Raw genomic sequence first — 10,998 nt, forward strand, 5'->3', positions numbered from 1 at the left:
TCAAAGCATACTGAGCATCTTTCTCTTTGACACCATGTCTGAAATCCCACGTGATCTGTCAAATACTAATGCATGAAAATCCTAACCTCAAAAAAATCACCCGTTATATATATTATATGACTTTGATGGTACTTTGCGAACCCCTTAACATATTTTTTAGGCGTGTAAAGTTCACGACATACAACAATACGACTCTTACGACACCGTTGTTAATACCCCAAATATGACTTTGATGGCACTTTCCGAACCCCTCTATATATTTTTTAGACGTTTAAAGTTTACGGCATACAGCAATACGGCACTTACGACACCGTTGTGAATACCCCAATGAAATGTTTCTGCATAATTGCAAATATTCAACAGTTGGCAGCATTGCGCAAAATAGTTGATTCGGGTTCATGAACCAAAAAGACAAGATCACGCGGGCTGGAGACTAGCCCGTTAGAATCGCATTTAGGACAAAAGTTGAACGATTTTGACATTAACCGTTTGTGTACTTTTACGTTTGTTGGCTTTTTACTGCAATTTTCTTCATTTTCGCTTGTGACAACGTGTGTACACATAAGATAAAGAACAATTTAACACAACGGCATGATTTATAGAAGAATTTGCATAATAAAAATGATTTTTCATGCGTTCAAGAATTTCGCGGTTTTCTCCGTTCTCTTCGTTGTTTACTTCTTACAACAAAGATGGCGTCGAGATTTCGGCAGCTAGAAAATAACGTTTTTCTTTCTTTCCTTCCCGCGTGATCTTGTGTCTTTTGTTCATGATTGGAAGGCACTACCGGAAGTACAGGGTGGAACTATTTGGACCTTTTTCAATTTTCGTTTCTGTTTTGATACATCTTTTGCTCGACTGACGGTGCTGCCAGATCCAAAATAAAGTACGGCCTTAAGGCTTCCGCGCACTTGTGTAATTCTGTCAATGAGAATCGGTACCGAAAAATTATAACCGTCTACCCGTTGTGCAGGCATTCTTTGTTTACGCTTTATAGGTACTAAGTAGTGAAAAAGGGAATGAATTCCTTATTTACTGATTTCAAAAATTACATTAAGGTTTTTGAAGAAGTGTCAGCGCAATAGCGAGAAATTAAAGATTAGGGTTACGGTTATTTTGGCCTTTGTCTAAATTTGAAAAAGCCGTCTCAGGAAATGGTCCTTGCTATATTTACATTTGTATTTGAATTTCATCTATATAAATTTATTTTACATTGAACAAAAATGCATAACTCCAGTGTTTTAAATCATGGTAGGGCACATACATGCTTTTGCATCTAAAACTTCATATTCCTAGTAAACAGCTGTTACATGGCGTTGACGGACTTGTAGCTCATGATTTAATGAAATGGTGCCGAAATTGATGGTTAATTTATAATTGAATTCAGGAAATTATGTTTAAGCAGATAATTTTAATCCAAATTCATGAAATGATTTCGTGAATTAGCCTACACATAAACGTAGTAACACAAACATTCCATGATGATTTCGTGAATTTGCTTACCCGTAAACGTAGTAACACAAACATTCCATCATAATTGACGACCAATGTGCTGAAGGCCTAAGGTGTTCAATATCAAACGTCTGGTAGCGTTATGCGGTATTTATAAAAACAAAACATAGCAGTTTGACTTGCAACGGGTTTTCATACGTTTCCTGTGTTTCGCGTTTGCCTCTTCTAAATTCATTTAAATAAAATATAAGGAGAGCTACTATCAAATTGCATAATGTTTATGGTTAATTGCAACAGATGCTTTCGGCCAAAAACTGTAGAGAATCCAAACAGGTTCTTTATAGCCAAATGTAGTCACATCTTTTGCCAAGAATGCTTGCCAAACAGGCAATGCCATGTCTGCAACGCGCTCTACGACGCCAAAGCTATCGACGCCAATATGCCCAAAGCAATGGCAGAATATTTCGATCGACCGGAGAAAGCATTTCGTAAGTTCCAAAAGATACTACAATTCCAAATATCGCAGGACGCATTGAACGCTCATTATTGGGTAAATTTTATGCCACTTCAAGTTCAAGAAGAGACGAGGAAACTGAAAGGTATGCTAAGGATCTATACACATCTGGATGATAAATTAGCGCACGAAACGAAGCGAATTGAGAAATTGAAAGCTTATATATCATATAAAAAGCAAAGTTTCAAAGAGCTGAGTCAAGGCCATCTGCGTCCGGGCCGGGGCCGTTCATCAGCGATTCCATCATGCAGAAGATATAGAACCCAAAGTGAAAGTATTAAATCGCCAACAATAAGCACCTTATCTGACGTAACCTTGTCCAGTGGCAATTGCACAAGATCTACAGATTTGAGCAAACACAGTGATCTATTTTCTGATCGTGGTCGACGTGATTTTACTATGTAATCTTCATAAAATGAGCGCTTGAAACATACATACATATGTATTTACATATATATGTTTATATATACATATTTTGCTAGATTTAAATATTTAAATATTCGTATCATGTATATGTATATATCGACTGCTGAGTGGAAGATTGACCTATCGCTCTATCTCAAAAAACTTTTCAAGAACGCCCTATTTCAGAACTCGTTTCAAAAACGCCCTATATCAGCACATTGATAGGGCGTTTTTGAACCGAATTCTGAGATAGGGTGTTTTTCAATAAAATTCTGAAATAGGTCGTTCTTGAAAAGTTTTTTGAGATAGGGCGTTTTCGAACTGGCTGCCGAGATAGATCGATCTTCCACTCAGCAGTCGATATGTAAGTATTTGTGGTGAAAATAAATACTTGTAGATTGAAAAAATCTGTAGTTGTTTATTTAATTAGGGATTGTTCTCCATTCCAATTTTAGTTGAGGCATGGCTCCCTCGTATTATGCAAAACTATCGATAGCGAATTTACATAGTTAATTCCGTTATTATACTTTCCCTGGATACGCAGATTTGTTTTATTAAGCAGATTGTGACATTTCATGCTATCATACCTAATACTCATGGTGGAATAATACAAGGTGTTGGATATTGACAGCGTTCTCGCTCTAATCCGCCATCTTGGCTCCCTTAGCTATATCAGTGNTATTGGCATTCCAGCTACATTTGGTCCGGGCGTTGTCGAGCAAAGGCTCTCGTACTTGGAGCAACTTATTGACGAGGCAAAAGCGACAGTTGTTGGTGGAGATTGTGGCAGAGCCATTCAACATTCTACCACTTTTCACCCAGATGCACTATCTTTATTCGATATGCCAGCTGGTACATAATTTAAAACTGCATTAATAAATTAATTGTTTCATTCTTAAATGTATAGACATTGCGAACAAACTAATTTACTTGTAATTTGAAAAATATATTAAAAAGTAAATATATTTAAAATCACTATAATATATATACTATTTAAATAATTACAATGTGTACGAATTTTCGTCTTCTGAAGTACATTTTACGATTTCTGAAGTACAATTTACGGTTTCTGAAGTACAATTTACGGTTTCTGAAGTACAATTGACTATTCTGAAGTACATTTTACGGTTTCCGAAGTACAATTGACTATTCTGAAGAACATTTTACGGTTTCTGAAGTACAATTGACTATTCTGAAGTACAGTTGACTGTTCTGAAATACATTTTACGGTTTCTGAAGTACAATTGACCATTCTGAAGTACATTTTACGTTTCCTGAAGTACAATTGACTATTCTGAAGTACATTTTACAGTTTCTGAAATATATTTGACGCTTTCTGAAGTACTCTTGGAAAAGGTGTAGACTTTCTCGCATTAATTTTTATTAAGATATACGCAAATGCATTCCGATCCAGCTGAAGATTATGACAAAATTAAAGATTACGTACAACAGAAAGAAGTTAAACGTCATATGCGAACATCAAAGAGTTAGCGAATTTAAAACAATTTGGCAAATCATTTATGCATTACATTCTGTAACCCATTAGCAACAATTTTCATCACTTCAACGAGTCGACATTCATAACACACGTAAGCAAGTTGCGATGGCGATCCGAAAATTGTTGCTACGACCTTCGCGAAACAACCTATTGTGTATGTAAAACTTACTGTAAAATAAGACGAAAAAATATTTAAAAATATTATAAAGACATGTACATTTAGGTGGTAAAAAAAAGTAAAGTCGGAATTTTAATACTCTCACCCCCTAGGATTGTTCTATACCGAAAAAATATACATACATCTCTTTTTTTTTGAAATTTAAAATCAAAAAATATTTAGAGTTCGCTCCAAGCGTCAAAGTTTTCCATGTATTTTATATAGAAAAAACAACTTTTCGTAGATGTGGTATATAATTCTTGAAAATTAGTATTTTCCATCGGAAAACTCTGGTTCTCTTCAGGAGACCTACAATAATAATATCCAATTGTTTATTTAACCATTTTTTAATACAAAAGATTTTTTATTTGTCCCTCCATTGCATTTTCTGGGGTTTCCGGCGGACCTATAAAATATAGTTGCTATAAAAAATGGTTAAATACACAATTGGTTATTATTATTGGAAATCTCCCGAAGAAAAACAGTTTTCTGATCGAAAAACATTCATTTTCAAGAATTCTATACCATTCCTACGAAAAGTTGGTTTTTCCCCTAAATAAAATACATGGGAAATGATGTAATGTGGAACGATTTTCCGTCATCCCTTGTCAAATTTGGTTTGGAGACAAACCGGTTAGTGAAAAATAAATCGATAAAAACCTATTTCTAAAGAATTAAATATTCTTTCTTCTTTACTGTTTTAACATATTAAAACAGGGTTTATGTAATTTATTTTTTTACCAGAGATGGCGTCTTCGCTGGAATGGCCCTTATGTTAATTCCTGTAAATTTTTTATTTTACGTAATTCCGAGTGAATTTCAACCCCTGCCAATTTGAATTCAAAGCGAACCTACCTCATTGTACATATTTCATAATTCGATGTGATATAACCCTTCTTTCCACGTTGCTATGTTCCACGAAGTGGCGATCCGATGTGTTATCTCAAAATAGCTCAATAACGTTTGTATTTCGGAATTATATTCCGGTATCAGGGCGAATGCATAATTTACTTTTTCTTGCGGAACAGAGGCGAGAGCTAATAAATATTTGAAATTCATAACGAAAATTGAGCAGGTTTTATATAGTGTTTGAAGCCCTAATAATTGAATATACAGTGCACTCGAGATAATTCGAACTAAAGAAAACTGGACTTGTTCGGGTGAAGGAATTGTTTGTGTTTTCGAACGCTCTATAACTTTGTTCACTGTGAAATTTTACAGTGCGTATCCAAATTATAGATATATTTTGCTCCGATATAAATTTTATCCTTTTTTCCCCTTATTTAAAAACCATCCAGCCAAAAAATTGCAAACTTACTACGGCCATAAAAAAATTTTTGCTGAATAGATATGCAGAAGGATTTTGGGAGTTTCATGCTGAGTTGCAATCATTCCGCCCCCGAAAATGACCATGAAATTGTAGCACAAAGTTACATTGAAAATGTTATGAACGTTTCGCAGAAAACTTAATCCTAATTATGAAGCAAACATCAAACTTTAATTTGGGTTTTTTACTTACATACTCTGTGGGTCAAGAAGTAATTGTTTTGTGGCTATACATATGTATGTATGTAGTTACTAAGCAAAGTATAAAATAGTAGGAATATTGCGAGCAACAATGGGCAGATATCGTTGTAAATGTATTTTCAAAACATAGTTAAAATAATTCTGACACAATTTAGCTCGGTTTTATTATCGGAATATGCCGCTTTTCTATCGAACGAGCGATAGATAGGTGCGAATACATACATATTATGTACACAGTGTTGCCGCGGCGCAAAATTAAATTTACCAACAACAACTTATTTAATTAATTTGGGCTTTTCTTACCAAGCTTGGTAAATTGGTTATAGAAATAAAAAATAAGCAAGTAAGTATGTAAAGACAAGCTAAGGCTCAGTTTTGTCGTCAAAAGTAAGGACTTTATGTATAGTCTAACGGATGCTTAATTTGAAAACTCCAATAATCGTGGCAGAAGAACACTCAGCGGTTTGAAAATGCGAGGAATTTTAAAATTGATTGAAATGGTAACTCATAGTCAGTAATCTATTTTCGACGAAAGTTGTACTTTTTGAATACTTTAATAAAAAAAATTTAGCCAAACGAAGAGTTTAACATTTTCATAGGTAGGAAAAAATTAATCAATTGTGCTTAAATTTAAGCATAATGGCAACGCTATACGCTGTATGTAAATACTTATGTATGTATGTATGTGTGCAATACTCGTAAAATTAATACAACTACAAAATAAACCAAAAATTCTGTTGCTGATCTAAGCCACAAAGATTTTGCTACCTTAATAACAAAACAGAATGTTTCCACACGTTTTATAAAATACCGTAGATAATCTCCTCGATAACCAATTCAATTACCAGCGATTATAGATACATATGTATGTATGTATGTATGTATGTACATAGGTGTGTGTGTGTGTAAGTGACACTGTTGAATTTAAAGAACTATAAATTTGACTACTCCTATGAATTGGCCATTAGTCAGTGTGGGAATTTTTAGCGGAGTGCTTTCGAATTGAAAATGAGGAGACTTTTCCCTTTGTTCTTACTGGCAAATTGTGTTGCTGTGCATATTCCTGGTGTGCCGCAGGAGTTTACTGCAAACGATGTTGTCCTCTCAGCTATTTCCGGTAGGTGATCGCAAAAACACGCACTTATCACGTTAGACCACGTCAAAAAAAAAACAAAAAAACAACCCCTGCAATGCGTCCAGAATAAGACTAAAATTTTAGCATTTTGGAAAACGGGTGTTTTGCATACAGCCATAAGCAAATTGGCGTGGTAATATAATTTTTATGTTTTTATGGATTGTGGCAGACATGTGAACGACTCGTTTTTGGCAATAATAATCGGATAAGTAAAATATCAGCAGACATACTTATCACGTGAATTCGAACTGATTGCTACCATTGGAAAAGGCGATTTTATTTCTACGGTGTCTCAATAACAACCAGTCGCCGGTGGAGACTTCGTTACAATTTGAACAATCGTGAGCTCACTATAGCTACTGAAAATAGTGTTGCCGTGTTCATATAAATGAATACATTTTAAATTTTGAGGGATACTTCTTTTTGTGCCTCGGTGCAAATTAGGATACCTTTTCCTATAAGTACGCGTAAGTTGATTAGACTGTGCCAAATAAAATAGTCATCTTTTATTTCGTTCGCATATGAAAATTTCGTTGTCGGTCACAAAAAAATAGTTGTGGCAAAGTTTCAGCCCCCTATCTTAAATTTTCAGTTAGCGCTCGTAAAAATACAAATTTTTAATGAAAAATACTTTTTCCTTTTACTTTTGTTTACTTTTTTTTTAATAAATAATTAACAAATAATTAGACATAACAATCGCGGTTGTTGATTCGTGAATGACGAACTCAGGAAGAATGAAAGGGACGGACACGCAGCTACTGAAACACTGAGACCGGAACGCGACCTACATCGTCAAGTGAGAAGTTCCATTAATGTCCAATTAAATCGCGCAGATTTTCAGTATGACTGAACCATTGACTAAACCTAGCTGATGTGTGTTACGATTGGCCCCATAGGAATGCGATTAGCCAATAATATATATTGCGTCTAAGCCTCATTCGGGGACACCAGCATTGTGTTGGTTATAGGGCTGCAAGCCGGATTTGATCCGGAGCGGTTTTTGAACCGAACCGTCGCTGTTTTTCGGCCAACGAACCGAACCACGAACCGAACCATTTTTATTTTAAAAAACAAAAACCGAACCGAAAATCCACTCCAAAAAATGGTTCGGTTCGGTTCAAAATACGCTAAAGCATTTTTCAAAATTTGTAATACACAACTTTATCTAAAAATGCAACCCTATGGTAAAACTGCAAATATTTTTGAGTTTAATGGCATCTTTGAGGATTATAATTTCGTGCATATAAAACTTGCTTGAAATGCTTTTTTATATGGAAGAAAATGCATATCACCGCCAGCAAATAAAATTCAAATCCGTAAAAAAATTGCCAAAAATAAACATAAAATTTTTTTCTAGAAATTTTCATTAAGTTAGAAGAAACTTGGTTAAATTGTTGTTCTTCTTTTTTACTTAACCTTCCGTCGGTGTGGAGGGATGTTTTTCTACCCCAGACGTGTAAAAATTAAAAAAAAAATATACGCAGAGTTACTGAAAAAGTCGTCCTATATACTAACGACTTTATTATTTAGGCAATTTCGATTTTATTTGGTTATACGACATGATGTCCAAAATTTAACCATTTTCGAGATATTCGAAACTTGTGTTTAAATCTTAGTTTAAAGGTCCGATTTTTTATGTTTTTTAGTTAAAGGGTATGTTAGTTAATCAAAATGATCAATAAAACTTTAACCAAGCACTGACAGTTAAAAATGGCTGTTTGGCAAAGTTTTGTGTTTCCTACATCACATCATTAAAAAAAATTGTTTGTATATAAACTAGGGCTGTGCGATTAATTGATTACTCAAAATTTTAATTAATCATAAAGTAAATAACTCAATTATTCGATTAATTGGAAATTATGATTACTCAAAAGTTCAGTTACTCGAGTAATCAAGGTTTTTGATTAACCAAAACAAAAATATTTGAATAATTTGCTTTATGATTAATCAACATTTCGAGTAAAATGAGTAATCAACATTTCAACTCTTTACATATGTATAAAGTAGTTAAAGTTCCTTGATACTTTGAAAACAACGTTTCTGTTTTCAAAAATTAAAACGAAATTTTTTTTTCATTTACAGAATGTAAAAAAGAAGTACGCATTTTCCAAAGCAAACTCTTTTAACGAGCAAAATTATTTTTTTTGAGTAATCATATTTCAAGTAACTCGATTAATCATCGTTTTGAGTACTCAAAATCTTGATTACTCGAGTAATTGATTAACCGAATAATTGATTAACCAACTTGCTCGAGTAATCGAATAATCGCACAGCCCTAATATAAACTTTTTCCCAAATTAATTTTAAAACTAGTACATACGTCTTTTTAGCTATCCGAAAAAGTGGATTGCGGGCTCAATACTGGGGCCCTGTTCTGTGAATACGTGAAGCGAAAACATTTTTCATCACTACACACAAAATTGCGATTCTGTTTTTAAATGTAAATAAATGAAATTGTCTAAAATTTTTCACTGTGAAAACTTTTTTCCACAAAGTTTTGTGGCTGTGAAAAAGAAAAGTTGGAAATTTTTCTCTAAGCCATCATCTTATGATAAAGAATATCATTGCCTTAAACTCACCATAATTTACTTGCTAGATGTTAATGGAATGATTGAGAATCGCTTAAAATGATATAAGGAAACGATAAAGTGAAACTGAAAAAATACGTGACTAAAACAAAAACTCAACAATTAAAACTTGTTTATTCTTTATAATTCGTTCTCGGCATGACCGTACCTATTCCTGATACCAATTCTCATTATTTTTTTTTAAGTCATTTTTCACGGCGATTGTTCTTAGAGGCTGCCTAGTGAATTTTCGTTTGTTTCAGTACATTAAAAATAATCGATCGAAGTCATCTCATTATATATGTACGTGGCGTTTCATTTGACCCCACACGTGAAAATCCATTAGAGTTAAGTCGGGGCTCCTATCCGGTAAAGGTACTTTGTAGAGTTGGGCACTTTAGTTCTTTTCAGTGAACTATTCAGTTGTAGTTCGTTCACCTCAGTGAACTAGTTCAATTAACGAATACATTTACATATCGACACCTTTGTGGGAGATCGACCTATTTCGGCAGCCAACACATTTTCAATATATTTTCAGTTGAGATAGGGTACTTTTAAACCAAGTTCTGAAATATGGCGTTCTTGAAAAATAAATAAATAAATATTACATACAAAATAAAAACTTCGGTAATTTGAATTTACATACATAAAAAACGTTAGTATGAATACAAGTAATTTTTAAGCAAAAAACAAAACCGACTTCAATTCACATATGGAACCACGTTTGAGGTAACACATTTCCTTTATAAAAATAATTATAGAAATCGGTTAACGTGGTGCAAAGTTATGGAGTAACATGCATAAAAAAATATAAATATTCCGACGAATTGATAACCTGCTCCTTTTTTGAAGTCGGTTAAACAAGTTCCCGCATCAAACAAAAACTTTAACAAATTCAAGAAATATAAACATATGTATGATATGTAAACACTTATGTACATATTGCTGTGCAAAAACATTAAATTCGAAAGCTCTTTTGATTTTCAAAGCGTTCTAAGATAGTTTAATAGTTTTCTCTGCCCCCGAAAAAAATCGTTCGCAAGGAACTGAAGTAGCAACAATGCAAAAGCATTTTAAAGCGTATCTGCAAGGAATATTCATTGAGATGAATTAGTTCATTTAGTTCATATAGTTCAAGAACTACACAAGTCTAGTACATTGGCCTTCAGGTGAGAAGTGTTGATTGGCTCTCAATGAACGGCATTTAAGCTTGGTTTTAGCTCATTTGGATCATTGGATGAGGTATCTACGTATGACTGCCCTTTGAGATCTATGGCTTCTGACGTGCCTAAGAGGACTTTTGGCTTCTAAAAAGTGCCTGAGAGGATGGTCCATGCGAAAATATCGCTACAGAAACTGCTTACTCTGAGTGATGTTACGCATCTTGAATGGGGGCCTCGTTACGTAAATTTCGCTAAGTGCGAATTCTGACAGGTCTGAAGCTTCGCCCACTACGTCCCTCTAGAACTGGATGGAAAATCCATTTGTACGTTGCCAAAATCGTTTATTTGTCCTTGTCTTAAGCACTGGGAGCAGCGCTTCGACTTAATTGACGATTGCGGTTGCATGCGTGAAAAAGGAGAGCAAGCTGCGGGGGGTCTATGTTTTATTTTTCATGGCTTGGAAAATTGATCTATGTACTCGTACTTACTAAAATTAATTTACCAAATAACTCCTCTTGTTGTTTTTCAATGAAATTGTAATTTTTTCATCTAATATTTTAGAGGAAATTGCTCAGAAGTT

At 34.1% G+C, this 10,998-nt stretch overlaps 2 protein-coding genes across 2 annotated transcripts in view; both read left to right on the forward strand.

Annotated features, from left to right (window-relative positions):
• The first annotated feature begins 1,601 nt into the window (after positions 1-1,601).
• LOC108369467 (RING finger protein 212B-like) lies at positions 1,602-2,428 on the forward strand. Its single transcript, XM_017624575.1, has 2 exons — positions 1,602-1,940; positions 2,025-2,428. The coding sequence occupies exons 1-2, from the start codon at positions 1,727-1,729 to the stop codon at positions 2,369-2,371; spliced, it is 561 nt and encodes a 186-aa protein (XP_017480064.1). The 5' UTR covers positions 1,602-1,726; the 3' UTR covers positions 2,372-2,428.
• A 4,133-nt stretch (positions 2,429-6,561) lies between these two features.
• LOC108369468 (sphingomyelin phosphodiesterase-like) overlaps positions 6,562-10,998 on the forward strand; it is an 11,972-nt gene continuing 7,535 nt past the window's right edge. Inside the window, exon 1 of the mRNA XM_017624576.1 lies at positions 6,562-6,670. Within this exon, the coding sequence (XP_017480065.1) occupies positions 6,562-6,670 (109 nt within the window). The remainder of the gene's footprint in view (positions 6,671-10,998) is intronic.

This window comes from Rhagoletis zephyria, unplaced genomic scaffold, assembly GCF_001687245.7.
Source record: "Rhagoletis zephyria isolate East Lansing unplaced genomic scaffold, Rhagoletis_zephyria_1.1 Rzeph_scaffold_03689, whole genome shotgun sequence".
Taxonomy (NCBI): Eukaryota; Metazoa; Arthropoda; class Insecta; order Diptera; family Tephritidae; genus Rhagoletis; species Rhagoletis zephyria.

Bases quoted from the DNA above. Each gene is read 5' to 3' on its own strand.
- LOC108369467 (XM_017624575.1), top strand. From the start codon at position 1,727: ATGTTTATGGTTAATTGCAACAGATGCTTTCGGCCAAAAACTGTAGAG. The intron at 1,941-2,024 runs GTAAGTTCCAAA...TGCCACTTCAAG, and splicing joins TCGACCGGAGAAAGCATTTC to TTCAAGAAGAGACGAGGAAA.